At 43.6% G+C, this 23,561-nt stretch overlaps 1 protein-coding gene across 1 annotated transcript in view; it reads left to right on the top strand.

Annotated features, from left to right (window-relative positions):
* The first annotated feature begins 4,074 nt into the window (after nucleotides 1-4,074).
* Nucleotides 4,075-23,561, top strand: part of anks1ab (ankyrin repeat and sterile alpha motif domain containing 1Ab) — a 35,872-nt gene continuing 16,385 nt past the window's right edge. The window contains exons 1-3 of the mRNA XM_071542308.1: nucleotides 4,075-4,200; nucleotides 15,583-15,655; nucleotides 21,978-22,093. Coding sequence (XP_071398409.1) covers nucleotides 4,162-4,200; nucleotides 15,583-15,655; nucleotides 21,978-22,093 — 228 coding nt within the window. The 5' untranslated portion in view covers nucleotides 4,075-4,161. The remainder of the gene's footprint in view (nucleotides 4,201-15,582; nucleotides 15,656-21,977; nucleotides 22,094-23,561) is intronic.

Below are 23,561 nucleotides of genomic sequence, written 5' to 3'. Positions count from 1 at the left end.
TATTTCTTGGAGTGTTTCTAGCCCTCTGTAGGACAGTTAAAACTAAAAAATGCCAGTTAAAACATCCCACACCAGTAGAGAATTGCGAGATCCTTTCACTGTGGGGGAACTGCATGTCGATGTTCCCATACCCCACGGATGTTGTAGATGCTGTTGATACGAGGGTGTTTGAGGAAATTCACAGCATTTCCCTGCGAGATTACCAACCGAACCCTGTCTGTTGATGAGAAAAGATTGTATCTGTACCCTCCAGTCTCTCTCTCTCTCTCTCGCTCTGTCTGTCTCTCTCTTGGCACGGAGGAACACTGATGGATATCCAGCGCTACGTCTTCACTCAGCCATGCTCACTTGCCCTCATATTTCCCTGCTGAGAGGTCAGCTCCGTTTTGTGGCTGTTTCACAGGAGCAGCTTCTGCATCTTTAGCCATTCTGAGCTAACGGCTGGTACTTTACTGTTGCCTCTGCTGAACTAATTTGTTTTTATTCCTTGACTTGGAAGTTATTTTTCAAAATGAAACAGAAAGTATAAAACAAAATATTTGAAGGGTTTCATTCCAAAGTGAATATCATTTCAATATCATCACCAACATTTGAACGTGATACATTTGACTTGATAGCAAGTAATTCAAGTCTTTGCTCTTTGCTCAAGTCTTTGCTCCATTGCCAAAATGGATATTCAGCATATCAGTATGTCCAACCCCAGTGATGAATGGTATTATTTCCCACATTTTGCAGCTGTGAAAATGATAGCTGGGATGAACAGCATCCCTGCTGCCTCGGGGAGCCGATGACCTCAGAGGTTAGCATTCTTGTCCGGGACTCTCGGGTCAAAGTCCTCTCAAAATCTCCCAGGAGAAATACATGAGCTAAATGGAGTGCAATGGCATTTCGGAGAATGAAATGATCGGACTGTCATTTGGGCCTGTAGATAAAGAAAATTGTACGTTTCGTTTTATGATGTCCATGTGTGGTCCATCAGAGAACGGTTTGCACCAGTGGGAGTTTTCTTGCCACTCGCAGATTTGTTTTGAAGCCAAATAGCCCATCTAAAGGTAATAGCATCCGTGGTTGATTAACTTTATTAGATCTTTACCCAGTGGCCTCCTTCTCAGTTTCTGGAATGCAGGCTGATCAGGCGGGGGCTGTAGAGATGATTTAGGGTACCAGAGCTGCAGAGAGGGGTAATGATTTCTGGGCAGGAGTAGTGGAAAAAAACAGGTTTTGGAAGTTGTGCGGTGTTATGAAAATGTCAATTGTGGACCTGGGGACAGATACCGCAGGTGTGGCATGCCTCTGAACCATGTGTACAAATCCTGAAAGGCATCTGTGTGTCCAGGAACACAAACAAGTTCATGAACACCCCCCCCCACCACCACCACCACATTCCCCCTCCACACACACAAACACACACTTGACCCCTAGAGACTCACTCAGATCCAAACACACACACACACACACAACCGCCACACACAGCCACGAACCCCACACACCACACAACAACACGGCACTCTGCTGTGTGTGTGTTTACTGTACGTGTTGCCGCTCTGTCACTTGCACACTGTGCATGTCTCTGTTAGAGAAGCGTGTTCATGAGTCACCACTGCCTTTAGCCCGGGGCTCAGCAGCCAGCCAGCTGAAGGAGCCGACGCATGCCTTCTTTTAGTCTCTCTAATACGTCGTAAAGACATCATTATCTGGAAACATGTTGTATTCCAGGGCCTCTATTGCTAAAAAACGGTACAATGGATGTGGATAGCCTGAATTGTTTCATCCTCGCTGTCGTATGCAGTCACTGGATGTGCAGTTCAATGCGCTTTATTAGGTGTGGCTTTTGTTACTGCCAGCTAAGCAATGTGTGGCTGCATGGGCTCTCCCCCTCCTCGCCCATGATGTTATCCTTTGTGTCGTGCACATACCAGCACTGCCCATAGGGAAGAGGTGAGCACACGAGGAACTTGGCTGATTAAGGGCGCATGGCTACGGCTGCCTGCGAATGCTGCGGATGCCTCACAGGAGCCCGAGCCTTTTGTCAGCATCAACTCCCTTTGAGAAGAATGATGAATAGAAGAGAGTGTGTGGGATCTTTTCTACATTCCTCCCAAACCATCGACCTTCCCTATCTCCGTTTTTTAACCTCCGCAGCACCCGAGAGGTCGTGACGTTCTGTTAGCTGGGGCCTCGTTTATAAAAAGTGTTTTGACTTGATTCCATCATGCGATGATGTCAAAGAATACAATAAAAAACACATTAAAATGATATCTACGGCATTTGTGTCTTGGGTAATGATATCAATTAGTGTTTTCCTTTAAATATATCACAGAAAAATGGAGAAAATCAATGTAATCTAATGATTTTGGCATCGGAATCAACGTTTCATAAATCACCACTTTGGCCTGGATTGGGTTTGTAGCTATAAAATGTGTCTTCTTCTAATCTTGTAGAAATGAGGCTCCTGGTAAGGCAAAATTTACAAAGAAAACATAAGAGAAGCATCCAGGGAATCATCCTAAATCTAACACTACAACATCCCTAGGCCAAATAGTATTTGCAATATATATATTTTAATGTGAGTTTTAACCTGGCTGGAATAGCAGTTAGGTGGAGTTTACTGAATCAGGGCGTTTCACAGTGCCAAGTAAAATAATCAAATAAAGATATGCTACACTGACTTTCAAATACTTACCATTGACTCATTCTATTGTCCTAAGAATTATTTGAAAATACCATTCGACCCATGTCTGCCCTACAATAACAAAGCTAAGCCCAAGCCAGACCCCAGTCTCCTGCCACACACACGTAGACAGACAGTAAAGGAGGAATCCCATCACCCCCTCCTTCAAAATGGAACAGCCACCCAGTGCGTCAGTAACCTGATTACCCCAGCTGTCAGTCTGAATAAGGCCAGGCTTTGGGATCCCACCATCCTCCGATCCTCAGGACGGGACAGAGCCGGTCCTCCTCAAGAGTCTGGAAACAACCTCGGAACAGGACGGTCGTAAGCGCACGGTGCGGAGGAAAAACACTGGGGGTAAATACAGTCAGCAGGTAAGAGGGAGGTTAACAAATGAGGACTTTACTGATGGCGTACTGATGCTTTTCTTGCCAACTTGAGATCAGCTGAGAGTGATGGGTTTACAGAATCTGACTATTTTTAGTTTGTCTGTGTATGAGTGCCTGCGAGCACCTGTATGTGTGTCTATTTTTGTGTATGAGTGCATGTGTGTCTGTGTGTGTTTGCATCTGTGTTTGTGTGAGTGCGTCTGTGTTATGTGTGCGTCCGTACATGTGCCTGCACATGCAAGAGCTTCTTGTTTTGCCTCTTGTTTCATTTCATCCTGGTTTCCTTTTTCAGTCAACTTTTCCATTGGGAATACTCCATTTCAGGCAGTTTGAAATCCATGACCACATGAGATACATGGGCGGATAAGAAAAGCACACTATGAAAGGGATATGTAGAAAGGAGAGAGTAAAAAGAGTATCAAAAAAGTCACAGCAGACAGGATAAAGGAGGGGGGACTGTTTGAGGCAGACAGTCACCAAGGGGAGGGCAACAGGATACAACTAGTGGGTGGACCTCGATGAATGTAACTGTGCATTGACACACCAAGTCTCTCTCTTACATGCTTCCTCTCCCCAAATAGGAGCTCTTTGAATGAGTTGGACTCCTTTTGCGATCAGGCGGATTCCTTCGGTCCCATTTGGGAGCTATATCTCATCACTGTGTGTCTTACAACAACACCTTTGACCGGCTTTATACAGCATTCATCTAGAGGTTTAAAAGCTCTACAAAGACTGATACAGCTGGACCCTGGATCACCCTCTGGACTGACCAGTGACAATATCTGTACAAGTCGGACTACCGAAGGAAACGGAGGACTCGCCGTGTCCTACCACTGCCTCCCTGGCAGCTCCAAAACCATGGAAGGGTGCGCACGGGACGCCAGTCCCACCAAGGTGATCCAGAGTCCAAAGCCTGAAATCAAGCACTCGAGTGAGACTTCAGCGCTGGCGGGGGTCAAAGTCAGACCTGTAGACCTGAAGTTGATTCGCAGCTTGTCCAAGTCGGACTCTGACTTGTTGGCGTCGCCGCTTGGAGAAGAGGAAGGGGGTCTGGCCGGCCGCAGTGGGTCCGTGACGAACTGCAGCTCTGGGCAGCAGACCATGGAGCGCTCGCCTTCCTTCGCCTCCGAGTGGGATGAGGTAATATTTGAGCTCTGGGGCTGGGAAACAAGTGGGAGGGTATAAAGGACAGAGGGAGTGGCACTGTAAGTGTTAAGGCATGGGCTGGCTTTCAAATGGAGTGTGTTATGTCCTCAAGAGAGAGAGAGAATGTGTGTTTGTGCGTATGAGTATGTGAGACAAGGAGAAAAAGAGAGATAGATAAAGAAACTGACTGACTGAGGATTAGTCTGGAAAAAAGAAAGAGAAGGTGACAGGCGGAGCAGCACATTTGTCCTGAGTGATTTAGAGAGGAAGGAAGGAAGGAAGGAAGGAAGAGGGAGAGAGACTACAGACAGCAGTAGGAGAAGGAGCAGGAGTCCAGCAGAAGCAGAAACGGTATAGTGTAGTAACTTTACCCAGGCTGTCGGCGCAGAATGCCTGCAGGCGAGTGCTGAATGCATGAATGGCTTGATCACTTGCACCGACCTCCCTCTACCAGCGCCGGCATCCAAGACTAATTGGGCTTGCGCTGTCATTCCACATCCACTCAGTCCGTGTCTCAGGGGCCGGCCCACGCTTCCACTGTCTCCTCCTGCGCTCCCCTGGCTCCGTTGCTCCATCTTGCGCCATCTACATTCAGCCCACTGCTAGCAACCCCCCCGCCCCCACTGGCCCCAAAGCCTCAGTTTGTATTATTTGAGCAGGGGCGTCAATTCAGTACACCCTAAGGTATTGCAAAGTCCCTGCGTCTAATATCAGTTCTCACCAGAACTTCCAAACCTGCTTATATTGTCTAAACTTATGGAGGAGCAGTGACTGATGACTTACAGTATATTAGTATTTGGTCAATACGATAAGTTATGAAGTCACCAAACTATCTTGCACCAATGCAAACAGCTTAGAGGGAAAATTAGACCTGAATCCTCCCATTCGGGGCGTTACATTATAGTAATACATTAAGCTAATGTATGGCGAGTGCCACATCACACTATACCCAACTGACGCCCGCATGCTATTGAGTTCATTCTCTTGTGTTGTCAGACAGTGTCTGCAAATACTTTAAGCAGCTGTGAAAAGCCTCTCAAATTGATATTTTTCTTGTGGCATGCATGAGTCAACCTCATTTATCCACAGTGTATAATACAGTGGCGGTTCCTCATTTATCCACCTAGAAGTTATGCATTTGCATATGCTAGTTTGTTTTGTTCTTGAGGAAATTAATTTCAGGACAGTATAGTTAAGCTGTCATAGGCTCCAAGGTATTGTATTGAAAGCCATCTTAAAGAATATATTTATCCCTCTCCCTCCACCTCCCTGCAGCTTAGGACTTGCCCCTTGTACCTATCTCATCACCAACAACTCCGGTATACTTTAGACATCTTGAACTTTTATTTGGCTTTGTGTGGCGCTCTCTGTCATCCCATCCTGTGCCCCCCCCACCCCCCCCCACCACCACCTCCCTGCCCTCTGACAGCATTGTTTACTCAGGCCATGTTGGGTGGGGTGTCCTGTTCTCAAGGGCATCCTGTTTTGCAGCTGCTCCCAAGTATCTGTTTCTTTTCCAAGATTTTAAGGGATTTATTTGGGTTGGGGACGGGACGGGACGGGATGGGGCGGGGCGGGACAGGGCGGGACGGGACGGGACGGGACGGGGTGGGGCGGGGCGTGCGTGGCGAAGATTGACTCGGTTTGTGTGTATTACTCATGAAGAGATCGGCCGCCCCCCCTCTAAACCACCAAACATTAGAGCGAGACAAAGGGCTGAGAGGGAGGTGCTTTAAGGTCAGATGCATAAACATGTAGATATGTTGATGCGTACGTGGAAAGAAAGAGGAAGTTCTAAATACAGTCTTCATTTTAGGCATGACGCTGATGTTTTTATCCAGAGCAACTTACAGTGAGTGAGGATTTATATGTTCAGTGTCTTGCTCAAGAGCACTTCAGTTATGGGACAGTGACTCTAGCCACTCGCATTTATCTGGTATGACGTTTGCCAGCCTCGGCTAGTTAGCCCGATAATTATACACTTGAACATATGACGGTTTGTTTAATCTTCAGTTTTGCCAGCACAAGCTTAAAGTCTCCACTGAAAATTTAAAAAGGCACAATTATTCTTTTGTCTGGAATCTTGCGTAATTGCAGTGGTTTTTCATTATTTCACACTGTTAAAGAGTGAAAGTGTTTGGTATTCTGTTTTGAGCTGATGTGATGTGAGAGTTATAGAGCAAACATTGTCTGGTAAGCTATGTAGTATTAAAAAAATAAAAAAAATTAAAAAGAAATCTGCCAATGCGGTGACGTTTTATTAATAAAAAGTTGGAAGTGTTTTTTATTATATGGCCTGTAGACTTCTAAATTTTTGATTTTGGATGATTGGATGGATGTATTTCTTTAACTGACCTAAGATGGATTCTTTTTGGGTGTAATTATACCACTATTCATTTTATTATACAAAAGCAATCTTGCAATCCAGGCACCATCAAACACTTGGCTAATAATAAATGAGACGTGAAATGTATGATTAAAGGCCAGATATCTTCCCTACATCTGTTCAATACTCAGAAGGCAAAGTTTAACACAGCCACATGTTACCGATGCTTGAATAGCTTCATTCATTCGTGTGTGTACTCCAAATTTCCCTGCGGTATTGGTGGCGTAATTACGGATGCAAGCTTTTAAAGTCCATGTAATATACAGTGTGTGTGTGTGTGTGTGTGTGTGTGTGTGCGCGCGCATGTGTGTGTTTATCAGCTTCTTCACTTACCGACGGCTGTGAGTGTTTTACGTAACACCAGAAGATGTGGCCCCCCTGGTGAAAATACCCATGTGGAAAGGTTTCATAGGAGATTTAAAAATTCTTGAATATTAAATGGAAATTTCTAAGTCATGCGTTATAACCTTGGGTTTAAATTCATGCACTTAATACATACGAAATACGACCATTTTGAAATGGATAGTGTGAGAGAAAAACATAAGATATGTCTCATAATGTAACCTAAAAAAAAGTAAAAACTGTGTTAAAGATCTATGAAGTAGCCAAAGTGACCACAATGAAATAAAAACAACCTCCAAAAACCTTTTTACTTGGGTAATTTCAGTTGAATAGAAAAAAAAAAAAGGGAGTATGTTCAAAGCACGTATACGCTAGTTTATAATTCATATGGAGAGCTACGGCAGAGCGCACACATCCTGAGATGTGGTTTGACAGATGTGGTACATGAATATGAGTGGTGGAGGGGAAACAGCTCTGTCTCACCTGCCACACCGCCTGTGAAGTTTCTCACCAGGCAGAACGCATAGGAGAGGCCGCGTCCCATCCAAGACCTCTGACGCTTGATGTTGTCATCCCACACACTTCCAGAGTGACAGCAGCCATTTCGTGTTCGAAAACAGAGGGAGCAAATCCCGCCGAGTAAATCGAGTTTTTTTCTTGAATTAAAATTATATTCTCTTGCATGTAAATTTTATGATCCAAGGATTAGATTTATTCAGAACTCATTGTGTACTTTAAAAAATGCAGGGTTGTCAGTTTGAAAATATCAACACGAGGGTTTAGAGTGAAAGGGGCGTAGGTGAGTACAGTTAAACCCTTTTTGGACTAAACGTGCTTCTCAAGAGGGCATAAAATCATTAACACTAAAATGTTAAAAGGAGGAAACTAAAAAAGGAAACACTGGAAAGAAAAGAGGTTAAAAAAATTCAGAAAAAATAAAAATATGAAGAAATATTAAAGCTACACTAAGCGATTTTCCAACCACTAGAGTGTGATAGAAACTGCAACACATTTGTAAATAAACCCACAGCAAATCCGCTGGACTATGGAAGCCCCAAAAGACAAACCTAGTGAAGGACCGCTAATATCTTAGCTAATAGCTAAGATAAATGTACCTACAGAGAATTGTTGCCGGTTACCAGTCTCGTTTTGCCAGATTTTCCTCCTGCTGAAGGTCACATGTCCCACAATGACAAGTGAAGAGGTAGGTAACAAGTTTACTAGTTGAACAAGTTTACTCACTTGCTTCATTGATTCCGCCATTACGAGAATTATTTTCAAGAACAGGAGGGGGAGAGCGCTGCTTTTAAACAGCAAGGGAGGAAACGAGCTAGTTTAAAAAAAAAAAAAAGTAAAGCTACTGAATGGAGCGGGAGGAGCTTCGATTCAGTCCGAGTTTGACAACAAGCTTTAGAAAAGAGGTGAAAACAGCAACACAGCTGGCCCGTGTGTGGCTATTGGTTTGTATCATTACGTCTCAAAAAAATCTCCACGTAGCACAAATTAGCTTCAGGATTGGTTATAGGGTCTGAAATCAAGAGATTTAGAGATTTATGGTTTTCTTCAGGCAGCGATGATCTTGCATGATTGAACACCTGATTAAAAGTCTTACCATTGAAATCCTCCTCTCATCCTCCAATTGAATAGCTTCTGGCACTTATAACCAATCTCCTTCCATCCATGTGGAAAAACGCACCTTGAGGGATGAAATTTATGATAATCTGACATTATCTGACATCAACTCTCCCAACTCTGGCTCACTGTCTGTCATGGGAGTTTTAAGAGTTTTAAGAATGTGGTTAAACTATGACTGTCCTCAGGTCGGTGACCATCATGAGCCAAATAATCATCAATAATAACAATAATCAATAATATTTTCAGAAAAGCATTTGTTTATGCTTTTATCCTTTAAAAGATTCCTATCATCATATGACCTAGTGGTGGAAAAAGTACTCAAATCCTTTAAGTAAAAGTAGCAATACCATAATGGAAAAATACTTAATTAAAAGTAAAAGATCCGCATTCAAAAGTTTACTTAAGTAAATGTATAAAAGTATTAGTTAAGTATTAAGTATCAAATGTAAAAGTACTCATTCTTTTAGAGTGTTAAATTATTGATGCATTAACCTGTAAGAAGTAATTTAATGTTGTAGGCTAGGTCTAACTACTTTGTATTAGGGTTGTCACGATACTAGAATTTCTAACTTCGATACAATACCCAGGAAAATATCGATATGCGATACCGTTTTCGATACCATGGGGGGAAAAAAGAATTTTCAGTCTTTTTTAAAAAAAAAATTATTCATGTTAAATTGTAATTTTAACATGAAAACAATATTTTAAAGTTGTCTGAGATCAAACAACACATTTTTGATTGACAGGTGTCGATCGCCATCATGATTTGCTCTTTTTTATTGAGGGGAGTGAGCTTATACTGCACAAGCATGTGAAACGTCATATTGCCTCCTGGCCTCTGCAGCAGAGACTGTAAGCAACTAAGCAAACACACAGACACAGAGACCCAAACTAGTCCCTTAATATCCGACAATGCAGGGGGAAATCAGACAGATGGACGGACAGACAGACAGACGCACACTTCTCCATAACGTAATTTAGGCCCGATAAAACTCATTCAAAACTCCTGCTCTAGTCATCAGCCTATCAGAACACTTTTAGCTTGTTGAAGCAACAGATGCCCACCAATGATAGGGAAAAATCAGCAGGGCCAGAGTTAGTGGATTATTATTGACAGAATGATTTTAATTGGACATTTCAACGTCCGGTTGAGCCTTCTGACCGGGCCCGGACAATGCATCTGAAAACCGGACAGTCCGGTCGTAAACCGGGCATCTGGCAAACCGACTTGATAACGTTAGCTAGCTCTGTAGCTAACGTTTGGTTTGCTAGCTAAACTAAAACGGATGATGTGCAGGGTACGTTAACGTTTATGATAAATGTTTAATGCTTCAGTGATGTTGAAACGGGGGCTTTCGCTAACCTCTCGAAATTCTTTATATAGACTGGGGTGTCGGTCCTTAAGGTGCTTCGCCAAGTTTGACGTGTTACCCCCTTTCGTCGGCACCACTCTGTAGCATTGTTTGCTGACTGAGGTAGCCTGGTAGTCTTACCAGGCTACTGGGTTGTTGCCTCAGTCAGCAAACAATGCATCCTGTGATGCATCCTGATCACGTGACCTCACATTCTGTTTCACTCCACGGATCAGTCTGGACTTCTAGCCACCCACATCAATTTCCTGAAATTACAATGTAACCGGGCCAATCAGGGACTGGGATGAGTATTGTATCCGTTTCAAATTTTTAGTTTCGATACTTATAGAAGTATCGATACTTTTGACAACCATACTCTGTATACTGTTGGGCCGTTTAAAATCTAACAATGTAACATATTTTATGAGCGTATCGCTTGTTTTGCATGTAAATCTTTATTCTGCAAAGTAAATATAGTAATTACAGCCGTCAGATAAATGTAGTGGAGTAAAAAGTACAATATTTCTCTCTGAAATGGAGTAAAAGTGTAAAGTCTCACAAAATGGAAATACTCTACTATAAAGTGCCAGTACCTCAAAACTGTACTTAAATAAAGTACTTAAGTAAATGTACTTTGTTAGGCCAACTTTCCTCCTCTGTGTGTACTATGAATTTACATCATAAAGTTTTCTGTCAGCCTTAAAAGGTGAGTAAACTCTATTCCACGATTAAAAGGGTGGGTAAAATTAAAGTTTAGGCGGGTTTTCCCTCCTCTACATCCCTGCTTACATCTATGACAGAAACCCGTGCAAACATCATGAGGACCTCTCTGACTTTACTGTCATCATAGGCTACTCGATGGGTTTATTTATGCTGCGTGGTTTCAAAGTCATCAAATAAAAGAAAAATCAAATCAAATCATGAGCATTGCTTGGCAGAAGTACTGTATGTCATGGGAGCCTTGTATAGTACAGAGCTACCAGCCCATCTGTCTTTATTGACAATACTGAGGCAGTAATCCTGTTACCAGACCAGCCCCAGTGAAGCAGGCAGCCTTTTCTGTTAGTTTATGATATCCAGCCACCATCCCCATTATCTGTTCTGTTTTGGGCTTAGTGCCACCATTTATCTGCAGGAGACATTGGCTCAGCGGACAATATCGTACTCTATATCTCTACAGCGTATTGTTTAAGATTATTTTACGGTGTCTCTGATTTATTAGATAGCATGCGATGGAAAGCGGCAAGAAAGATGGGAGGAAGGGAGGCGGTGACATGCAGCAAAGTTCAGGAGCAGTATTGAAAACATATGCAACGTGAGTGCATGATGTACCATGAAGCCCCTCCATAGCAACCTGTTAACAACGCCAACAGGTAGTGCAGACGGCACATCACATCATGGACATCCAATTTTAATGGTGATTAGGGAGTTGAGTTGGAGCATTGTTAACATCCTTAACTCTTTGGCACAGGAAATAATCTACGCTTCTATTTGTTAATTGACTGATGTATTTCATGGTTATGCACTGCAAAGCCTATAGCTGACAGTGATTAATCATGATATATGCAGATGGCGCATAAGGTTAAGTAATTTACTTTTGTTGATGCGGGCAGCTTAAATTGATTATCCTGATAACTGTCTCTTGCAATTATTCTACAATGAAAGCCTGATGACACCCTCAGTTTCGTCTGTTCTCTGCCTCCTGTGCCATTTTGAAAGATGCAGCAGTGCACTATAGCAGTTGGCACAAGAGGAGCGGCAAGGAGGGAGCTGGGAGCTTGTTAGCAGATAGAAGAGCAGCGATGATAACGCCTGCCTTTTTTTTTACCAAGTACACAGTGACATCAACATTTTGAAAGGACGATTTGAACCACTGGAGGTATAGCACCAAGCTCAGATTTCCCACAAAAATAAAAAATTCGACAAAAATGTCACAATTTTGAACAACACTCACATCTTTCTCATTATGTTGATTTTCAGCTGAAATAACTGTTTTTTTTGTCTGTGTATAGATTAATTTCAGTCATCCAGGTAGTAAGATGTCCAACAAAAAATTAAAACAAAATCCACTGGACTTAAAATGAAGAGTTTCATGAGTTCTGCTTGTGATGAGGAATTCCCTGGCATTTAACCTCTGTGGGTGATTCACACCATTTTTGTTTTTAAGGTGCAAATGCTCTCTAAGATTGTCCTATTACAATCCTTTACTATAGCTTTTTGTAGAACATCTCAGGTTGTTAGGTAGCTCAAGGGTTTACCTACCAATTTGTCCAATCCGAGACTTTTTGCCCTAATCTTGGGGCCTAAATTAAGTCGAGCCCAAGCGTCAGAGGGGCTTGTCTCAGGCCCCTGGATGGAGAATAGACCCAATTCACAAATATGGCTGACATACTTCCACTTCATTTAGCAGGTTATAGATCGGTTCTCACCATTGCCAGCAATGTTCAGAAGCCAACTTTCTGTCGCCTTCGATTCTCTCTGCGATCGCTTATTTTGTGTTTCAACACAATACAGGTGTTCTTTACATATCTTTCTGTTCCCGTTGTCAGACAACCGCTCGACCATAAAAAAGTGATTTGATTGAGGGTAACAAAAGGCTAACTGGCTAACAAAGGCTAACAGTATATATAGAGTATAGAAAAGATATGTCAGTGACAACACCTGTATTGTGTTATAGGCTATGCTGTGTTGAAACACAAAATAAGTGATCACAGACAGAATTGGAGGCGACAGAAAGTTGGCTTCTTAACATTGCTGGCAATGTCGAGAACCGATCTATACCCTACTAAGACGAAGCAGAAGTCCGTCAGCCATCTTTGTGAAAAGGGTCTGTAGAGCCGTTGCAGTGTGACCTGTGAAGAGTGCACAGAGACTGAAGAACAGACTAACGGTATTAATGTATATCAGTTCTGAACGCGGTGCAATCACTCAGACATGAGCACCGCGGGTTTAATGATACAGTCCACTCAGAGCCCAATGCGCCTAATAACTGCACTATCAATTACATCTCTGTGTGATTAGATCTTTATGGTTGATTATTTCCATCCCGCTCCCTGCCATTCACTGGACCATAACCAAGCACATTCTATGTCAAATATATTCTCACTCAGCGCTATAGCTCACTGCTAAGGGTAACTTGACATGTCCCTTTCAATCCATGCTGAGTGAAGACTAGAGAAAGGATTTTTTTTACAATATATATCATACACTTTGCATACCTGACTGGGAATATATAACAAGTGCAATCAGACTGAGGTGCTACACACTCAGCCTCCCAAATATTAGGTAAACCTTTCTTATATTTATTTGCACACCCTTTTGCATAATCCGTGCCTCATGTTTTCTCTCTGGGCTCAAAAATCCCTCTTTAACCTGATCCTAATTTAATCCTCTTCATCTATATCTCCCCCGCACGACTGAAGTGGATTTAGTCGTTGAAATCAATAAGGGATTGCAGAATTGACCTGGATTCACCTGGTCAGTCTATTTCATAAAAAGGAGCAGGTTTTCCTCATAGTTTGTCCTCTTAGTGAATGCTGTTATGGGAAAAAAAACAAGTCAGGACATAAAATGGAGTGTTATATAGTCAAATATACATTAATCTGGTCACAGCTGCCTTTTTTAAGTAGCAAAATATGTTTAATTCGAATCCCAGTACCAAAACATCTGGCTAGTGTGATGTAACAGATAACGCTGCTTCTGCATAATATTCCGACGTATTTCCACACTTTAATCGTAATGAGGCTGATTTGCTTAAAAAGCAGCTTTTGGACACAAGTTGTGATAAAGGTGCACTTAAGCTTAGATGTAATGCGGTCCTGGTAAGTGTGTGATATAGAATGTAACTGGGTTAATTCAAAGTGGAATATGTGAGGTCTGTATTGCTGGAGGCATATGCCATGCGTCCCACGTGCCTGACTTCCAAATGAATCAAGGCTTTTCCACAGTGTTGATGCCACTAGCGAAGTGCATAGGGCTTTTTCAAACACTAAATATTACATCAAATAACCCTGACTGTGTCTCTGGTGTCACTAGTGAAAGCAGATTCAGCTTTTCAGGCTCTCAAAGTCGGATGATTTGCAGATCATCGCTGATTTTGAATAGAATGCTGTACTGATTCTAAATTTAGTTCCCTGCCTAATTTGGAAGAGTTTGCACTTTCAATTGATCCCAGCCTGCTACTTACCTGGCTTTCAGTTTTCAAAACATACTTTGAACTACACTTGTTCTACAATATCCGTAGAATATTCAATGTTAATGATATTCTACAGTATATTTGACTTTTCTTTAATATGGCTTGTACTATACATTTTTCGCTATATGTCAGATCCTGTTGTCCTTGAAAGATTTGTCAGTATGTAGTGTGACACTCTGTAGACAAAATCTTCTACATTTAACCAGCAATTTAAGTGATTAGTAATCTAATTCTGATTCTTATGCAAAACATCAGTGGTAGACGGTTTGCTTGAGCCGGTCTTGAATGTCACATCTACTACAGACTGTCCCAATCAAGCCCAAATCATTTTGACAATTTGACTCTTAGTTGGTGTTGAATAAGAGAGAGAAGGGACAGAGTTGGACAAGAACACATCTCACAACTTAAACTTATTATTCAGTTTTCATGAGTTTTCAAATATGCTATGGCTCTGGATAAAAACAATGTTCTTAATGATGTTTTGCAAAGCGCTTCCAATTCAAATGAAGCAAACCTGCAAATTGGAGGCATTGCAGGCATTGTCACTTCAAATGCTGCAAACTCGCCTGAGTGGCAAGCTTTTAGCAATTGTTTAGTTTAACAGTTAGTTTAGCAGTTTCCCTACTTATATCAATATTTATCAAGGGTAAAGAGTCCTATATATCAAATGTCAGCTCTTAATGAGATACTGTATCTGGCACCAGAAGCACCTGAACCAAAATTGAATTATCCAGTGAAATGCACAAAAGTAATAATGATGGGAATATGTCTGCAAAGTCTAGTGTATAAGTGTATAAGACTGCTTATACACTTCTTACTCCAAGCCTTCAAACAATTATTCTCTGAGTTGGTCTGTGTAATCTCCATCACGCAGCATTGTGCTCACCTAACCTTGCAGTAAGCTGTTGCCTCGTTCTGTTTAGCTTACCGCAGGTGTGAAAGGGCAATCAAATACCCACTAAGCAAGAGTCGACAACAGCTCTGAGTCTCTGGAGGGTTGGTCTGTGCAGTTTGGACTCGGCTACAGGACTTCCTAGTGGGCTCAGTAGTGTGGAGTTTCAAAAGCTTCCCGATTGTAATTCACCTTATCACCCCGCTGTGTTTTTGCTGAGCGGTGTGATGGTCATTGAATTGCTGTCCACGTCGGGCTGTTGCTCGTAATCCATCATCGCAAAGCAGCCCGCCTCCTTCCCTGCTGCACTCCCAGCTGCAGCGTCCAACTCCTCACCTAGCTCCTACCGCTTTCTCTGTGTTCCTGTAGCGTAATTGGTTTGGGGTAGTGCTCTTCTCTGAGGAGGGTTGGGTGACGGGAGTTGGGAGTGTAATAAATGTTTTGCATTGTTGGAGTTTTGTTTTGTTTTGTTTTGTGTTTTGTGAACTCGTATTCATGACTAGTTGTGGGCTTTTTAAATCAGATGCATAGGTGACATTTTTTTCCCATGTTTCATGCTTGTTCTCTTGAACAGATTGAGAAGATCATGAACCTGATTGGAGCAGGCATTGAAACATCCAATAACAAGCAGCCCACACCAAGCACAGGTAATGGTTCACAATGTGTTTTCTATCTGTTTTACTATATGTGCATAATAAAAATGAATTCATGCACTATAGAGCAATTTTTTGGTGTCTAATTTATCGGTTAGTTAATGTAAAATGACAGCCAAACTATTTCCATCCTGTGACTGATTACATTTGTGAACGAGAAAGAGCTCTTGCATAGACCTGCTGTTCAATATTCAAACACACCTTCCGAAAGGATGGAGGGTTGTTTTGTTGTCCTCATAAGTCAGAGATTCAAGCTGTCATTTGTTTGGCGCATCATCGATGCTCGTTGTTTCACAAAGTTTCCACTTTGTAAGAAATCTAATTCAAAATTCACCTTACTGTCATTTCTTTTTTCTGGAGTTATATCTCAATAGGGCTTGAATAGATGCTCCGCTTCATCGACTGTCCTTCAGGCTGTGCAGAGGGAGAAGCCAGCTGGCATCGGCTCAGTTTGTTTAGATTACACTCCTGAGTTGATATACTGTAAACCTCGGCTACTCACATTAGGTACTCTGCCATAAGGTGATTTCATCATACAGTATTGTGTAACAGCCTCTGCTTCTCTGGGTCTGCCGAGGACTGCCTTTTTGAAGTCTCATCGTCTATATTTAGATGAAGTTTTTCATTAGTTATGTATGTTTCATGCACTAACGATCTGCTGACCACAGCGAGGTGTAATTCCACCCAAGCTGAAAGATAGAGCTGAGCGAGTAAAATGTCTGGTTATTGTGCAGGATACAAAGCGAGGAAAAATAGAAAAATAAAATGACACTGGAATAAGGACGCTTATTGCTGCACCATTTAAACCTCCGGGTCAGTGTCGGATCAGATCTTTATATTAGCTCATACATCACAGCTCTCTCCCTATTAACCCATTACCAAGCAGGTCAGTGTATAGACCTATGTGTAATTAGTATGGCTATACACTGAATGGACAAAATGTGAGTAGTGTGTAGAGTGTATAGACCTATGCATCCATTGTGACTATATACTGAAAGCTATAATCCCTTATTGATTTCATCCATCAAATGCATTTTGATTATGAAGGGGTGATGTAGACGGGTGTGTGTGTGTGTGTGTGTGTGTGTGTGTGTGTGTGTGTGTGTGTGTGTGTGCGTGTGTGTGTTGGAGGGTGCAGGGTAAGGAAGAGTTTTTAAGCCTTGAGATAAAACCTTGATTTTGCAAGCAAATAAATATCTTTGTAATGATTTGTAGCGTATATCATCTCAATCCAGGCTGATAGCTTTTAATGATGATATAATTATCATAAAATATGACATAATTTATTACAATTTAGGCAAAAGGAGATACATATTAGGAAAGCTTTGTACCCGAACTGTAATATATGGTCTACAGAGCTGTAACAGCAAGGCTGGTTTACATGGCAGTGTTAATTCATGGTTTTAATTCCAACTTGACTGCACACCCAAGCACTCTTAAATTAATTGTTATCCTAACAATTAAGACCCGGGGTTGTTCCGCGTTGCATAACAGGAAATATGTTGTTTGTTTTTTATTCCTCGTATAGGTGTGTGCTATTTATAGGCCGTGTTTGAAGAACGGCATGCTGAAACTGTCCCAGATTCAGCTGAGTCATGCAGTTGCTGCTCCGATTTTATTCAGAGATTGTGCACAAGTAGCTGTGGAGGTTGAGAGGATGCTTTTGTTGCTGTTTTTGTATGTGTCGCTGAGTAAAGGAGTCACATTTCTTTCCCCACAATGTAATGAAAGGGAACAAACAGGTACCCTTCAGAGCCATCATCAGGAGAGAGAGAGCAGGAGGGAGAGAGAGAGGGAGAGAGAGAGAGAGAGAGAGAGGAGGGGGATTACACAAAGATGGAAAACCAAATTGTCACTCTTCATCCCACCTTTATCTTTCTATTGTGACAGAACCAGAAGAAGCCTTATCCTCTATCCCTCCCTTCCCTTATTTTCCTTCCATCCATCTATTCCTCCTTTACTGTCCCTCTTTTGAACTCTTATATCATTTCCTTGAGATGGCCTGGAGCCAAGCACTGCCAATTAATCTTCAGGTAGCAGATTTCTGAACATCAGATTGCTGTGGCATATCGCCACGAAAAACAACCCTGCAATTTTGTGCCATTCTGCACGCTCAAGGATGAGGCTGTTTGTGTTGTGCGCCCGTGAAGAGTGCCGCGATTGTGTGCTAAGAGAGCACTGAGTAAATGAGCTTAAAAAGAGAGAGGGAGTGGAGTGAGAGCTCAGCTAACAGCACACAGGAGGCATCAGCTCGGTTTGTGTACAGGCACACTCTGACGTTCAAAGGAAAAGAGTCCGTCTTCAGTTTCCCTGAATTAATTCAGCTTTGCGGTTCATTTTCTCCAGCGCTCGGGTGTGTTGACAAGGAGCTAGTGCTTTTCTCCTGCTCTGATAAAGAGGCACGACTTTATCTAGGCACAACCTCTACCTCTCTCTGTAAATAGGTCTTTCTGGCTGCTCCGCAGAGCCAGGTCTAGACCTAGCTGTGTTCAAACAGCACAGAAACCCAACTGGATAAACCGGACGGCTCGGCCTGGTTAACAGGGGATAAGACAGTGACCCACTTCCCCCCCATAGAGGAGCATTGGATACTCCATCAGTCAGTAATTAGGTCCCACTACTGTGGGAGGTGTTGCTGTCCCAAATGAATGGCGGTAATTGGACGGGGATGGCTGGTATTTTTAACAGTCTTTGTTTGAATGATGTAGTGTAGGAGCTGACTTTGGTATGAGGCTCAGGAGGAATGAGTAAAGAAGGAGGAGGAGGAGGAGTTGGGGGATCTCGTAGTGAATCATAATTAGCCCACTTCAATCCTTCTTACTTCCTATTACCATCTTATCTCCCCCATATGTTTCATCGCCTCCCCCCCCTATTAGTCTTTTTCTGTCTCTTATCTATCTCTTGCTCATTCTATCTCTCTCTGTCTCTCTCTCTCTCTCTCTCTCCCTTTCCATCACTCCTCTCAGCCGGAGCAAATCTGACAGCAGCTACTGTTCCTGATAACGAATGATGAGCATTGGTCCTTGTGGATGACTGACGGGTCATGGAGATCTGACCTGGCCTTTTACCTGATCGTTAAAACAGAGCAGCTGGGTTACAGGCGGCCAATTACGGAGGAGGTTCAATCAATAGCTTTTCACTTTGCCTTCCTCTGTTGGCACTGCTTCTCCTTGCCCTGACTGGCTTACTGACTGGCTGGCTGGCTGGCTGACTACCCGTCTGGGGATGTGTGAGGCTATAGCAAGCAGCCTGAAAGCCTGCATAATTACGCTATGCCTGCAGCTGTACCCAGATAACTCCAGCGATGGACGCAGTGAGCAGCCCTGCATAGGTGGGTGCTATAGTCTGCCACTAACTGTACAGGCTGTGGCAATACGTGTGTCGTCAAAAGGTGCCGTGAATGTGTCTCTTTACCCAAATTCCTACTGAATTTGGTGTAATCTCACTTGTTTATCCAGGCTTTATCCTGTATACAAGCAAGCAGCAACCGTTGTATTCTGAAAACGGTTGATGTGACATGAGCATCTGGAGGTAATGGAATTTGCCTCTTTTCTGTCATGCTGTAGGACTGGGTGAGACGGAGACGAAATGGGACTTGAGAACTGTGGTTGCGCATTGAAGTGTGTGTGTGTGTGTGTGTGTGTGTGTTTGTGTGTGTGTGTGTGTGTGTGTGTGTTTGTGTGTGTGTGTCTGTGTCCATGTATGCATTTGTGTTTTCTCTTCTCTTCTCCTCTCCTCTGTTTCTCCTCTTCCCTTCCCTTCCCTCCTCTCCTCTCCTCTCCTCTCCTCTCTCCTCTCCTCTCCTCCCCTGTCCTCTCTCCTCTTTCCTCCCCTCTCATCTCCTCCCCTCCCCTCTCCTCTCCTCTCCTCTTTCCCATTCTCTCTCTCTCCCTCCTGCTCCAGTGCATTATAGAGTTCTGCTGACTTGAATCAATGCTGCCCCCCCTCGTTCTATCATCAAAGTGAGATGTAAATGAATTAAAGCCATCTCCTAATAAGCAGCGGCTTGGAAAAAAAATGCTCTTTGTTTTAATATCCCATGTTAGAGCCCAAAAACAAATCAGTGCTCCTGCAGAAGGGGGTCGGGACTCCATCATCCATTTACATTCTAGTCATTGCTTGCAGAAAAGACTGTGATTTGGGGCTCCCAGTGCTTGTTCCTTGCCTCTGATGGTGGTGTCCTTTCCGCACTGGCAAGATCAGAGTGCCTCTGTGCAATTCTAATCAGTGCAGTGGGGAGAGAGAGAAAGAGAGATGGGGTAAGGGTAGAGAGACAGACAGAGAAGAGTGTGTGTGTGTGTGCATTTCTGAGTGTGTATGAGAGAGAAAGGGGGGCGAGAGAGATGGGGTAAGGGTAGAGAGGCAGACAGAGAAGAGTGTGTGTGCGTGTGTGTGTGTGTGTGTGAGAGTGAGAGCCAGGGAGCGAGAGAGAGAGTGAGGGAGAGAGAGAGAGAGCAAGCCAGAGAGGGAGGGGGGAGAGAGAGAGAGAGGCAGAGGGAGGGGAATTGATATAGTGGGAGAGTGAGGGAGAGGGAGAGCTGGTTACGTGGAGCAGCACCCCACTCCATCAGGCAGCATACGGCAGCCCTGCAGTGCAACCGCACGGTGTGGGAATGGGGCTATGAGATCGAGAGCGCGAGAAAGAAAGCAAGAGGCAGAGAGAGAAGAGAGCGAGGGCGGGGGGGTTAAAAAGAAGAGCTTGAGGGGATTTGCTCGGATGAGAAGGGGGGGATGATCATTGAGTCTGTTGCCTGTTGTGGATGTGGGAAGGACGTGGCAGCGGTGGCTGAGGCTGAGGCAGATCTGCGGTCTCTTGTGTAGAACTAGCCGGTGTCAGGCATCAGGACGTTATGCCCTGTGCACAGTGAGGGGAAGCAGAGTGAGCCAGGAGCAGCCGCTGTGACCGTGTCTGCGCTGCCTGCATGTCTCAGACAGGCAGGGGATGCAGCAAACCTCTGCCCTGAGCACAGGGGCTTGCGGTGCTAGCTGTACCCAGCGAGGAGAAGAACCAGGTGGGCTGGGGTGGGGGGGTGCGACTGCCTCGGGAGGGAGCCAGCTTAACCTGCGCTGTGGTCCCGCAGTGATCCTAGCTTCAGTGTCAAGAGGCTCACCTGCTGTCTGTTGGATCTCAGCCTGGATTTACTGCTTTGTGAAATGATAAGAACGTTCTCTGGCTGAGCCAAGCAGCCAGGCAGCAGCCTGCTGGAGAGTGTGAATGCTGGGCAGCACAGGGAGCACTGGCAACACCAAGGACACCGAGCCTCTTTCTACTGGCACACGGCTTACCTGGAGCTTTATCAAGGAATCTATAATTGGATTTCATTGTGAATTGAGGAGTTTGGAATCAGCACACTCTGGAAATCCTAAGCCAACGTTTCTTTTTTGATGTAGGATTTACAATATATCTACCTGATCGTACTCCTTGTGACTCTGGAGTAAGGACAAAAAAAATGGTTTAAGCAAATGTGTATTCCATGATCAGAAATAACATGAGTACCTCAACAGTACTTTAGAATGCTGCTACCTTCATTGTATGAGCCGTGTCCTAGCTCTCAAAGAGGTTGACCAATGAAGCCATGGGACTCAGCCAGAGCTTTACAAGTATGTGGTGAAAACCCTGACAAATTTATTTTGGGGGAGCTGAATATTTCTGTGTTACACCCTGAAGGAGTAATTTCTGATTTAAAAAAAAAAATGATGGGAATGGTTTAACCAGAGTATAAAATGTGGGATTTAGGAAAATGTGGGATTTAGTGATAATTAATTTCCATTTTGCCTGATCCTGAAAATTATCTAGTCTCTTGACTTGTAGTGTTCAGTATTGTCATATTTTTGGACTAGCTAGACACTTGCTTTTGCACTCGCTCATCTGCTCACTAAAGGAATGTTTAGTGAACGCTGTTTGTTGGAAGATGCCATAGTGGCTCAGTCCAACATAACTAACGATACCAAGCTTCAGATGGGCTTCCTTCCCTGCACTACCTCCACCCTCGCCTGACATTGTCAGTCAGTCACACTAACAACAGTGGGTGTATATTAGCCTAGTCAGTCCCCTGCAGGGCCTGAGCTGAGCTGGGCCCGCAGCACTTCCTACCCTCCTCCTGTGTTTGAGTTAGCCGGGCCCCCGCCTGTGCCGTGGGAGCCCCTCACCCCCCGGCCTGGACCCTGTCTCCCCCCCACCCCGCCTGGTGCTGCTGCACTCGGCTCTGCCTCTGCTGGCCGAGGATGATGTGGCAATGCCATGTGTCGTCCTCGGAGTGCCGCTGCTACCGGCTGAACGGCTTCTCCCTGCTGAAGCGCTTCCCTCTCTCGGCAGATGGGGCCTGCGGTAAAGCCCTGGACCAGCCGGTGGGAGAGTGGCTGGAGCACGTGGGGCTGCCGCAGTACGAGAGCAAGTTCCTGCTCAACGGCTTTGACGACCTGCGATTCATGGTGAGTCACCTGCAACACATCATCTCAGGGGTCTGTTCCAGTTTACATCACTCTCTCGCTCGCTCTCGCCCTCCATCAACCCTGCTGCATTTATCTTTTTTACCTCTGCACTCTTCTCTCACCCTCTGCCCATCTCTCTCTCTCTCTCTGTAGCTCCATTCCTCTCTCTCTCTCTCTCTCTCTCTCTCTCTCTCTCTCTCACTCATCCTTGCACTTGACTCTCATGGCTTTGCTATTTCTCTTCCTTCCACTTTTCCCCTCTCCCCCTCACGACTCCTCTCCACCTCTGTGCAACGCATGACCCTGTGAAGATTTATGGCCCCTATAGTGAATCCCTTTAAAGTATATGAGCTGTCACCAATGGTAAGACAAATGACAGCCAAAACCTATTAACTTTTTCCCAGCATTCCCAATCATGCCATCTCATTTACTGTACGATTCCACAGTCACCTCCTCCCCCTATAGCGAACCCTCTGATTTACGGCCTCTGGACTGGACCTCTGTGTGCGTACAGCCAGACAGCCTGAACATACAATCCTGAGCCTCGCTCAATCTAAACATACTGTGGTTCGTTCTAAATACACTTTGCATGTTTGCTCATAAGCCCATTCTGCTCACACATTTGCTTGTCTGCCCATGAGATGATGTTGCAATAACTGCACAATGTGTGATAACACTGTAATAGCATGCAGTAACACTGAATTTATATGCTGTTAAAGCAATATTCCACTTAGTTTTAACATGGGGGTTATTCTGCTTTTGACCTCCATGAAAACCAGAATATAAACTAATCACCAAGATCGGATGCAGCTCGATGAGTTTGTAGCGTTCGGATTTTTACTTCCCATTCATTTGAATGAGGCCACGAAAATAGCCTGAAAACTGACATTTAACACATTTGTTAACAGATTGAACAACAGAGATTACTATATTGTCTTAAAAGCAGGATCTGTTGTTAAATGTAAATTTTCAGGCTATTTTCATGGCCTCATTCAAATGAATGGGAAGTAAAAATCTGAACGCTACAAACTCATCGAGCTGCATCCAATCTTGGTGAGTAGTTTATATTCTGGTTTTCATGGTGGTCAAATGCCAAGTAACCCTCATGTTAAAACTAAGTGGAATATTGCTTTGATATAGCTTGCTTTCTTATACCTAATTAATTAATGCATTGGGCGAGTATAATATGGACTACGTTTTTTTAGATTTTGATTATACAACTTTGCATGTAGACATTTATTTTGGTTACAAAGTTATTACTCTGTAAGTAAATTATACAAAGCATCATAGTTTGTTGTCCACTCTGATGGCGATGGTTGACAAGAACATGATCAGACAGATTCATGTTTCTGGAAAGCATTGACACATTTTGTATGAATGTGTTAAAAGCCTCTGTCAGATTATGTATTGATGAATTCATTTAACTTCAGCTAGAAGGATGTCTGGAGTCCGACTAAAAGCGGTATCA

Source organism: Centroberyx affinis, unplaced genomic scaffold (assembly GCF_046629955.1).
Source record: "Centroberyx affinis isolate AG114_WGS23_722 - 3 ecotype Tasmania unplaced genomic scaffold, CSIRO-AGI_Caff_v1 ptg004049l_1, whole genome shotgun sequence".
Taxonomy (NCBI): Eukaryota; Metazoa; Chordata; class Actinopteri; order Beryciformes; family Berycidae; genus Centroberyx; species Centroberyx affinis.
This window is presented reverse-complemented; position numbering and strand designations above follow the sequence as displayed.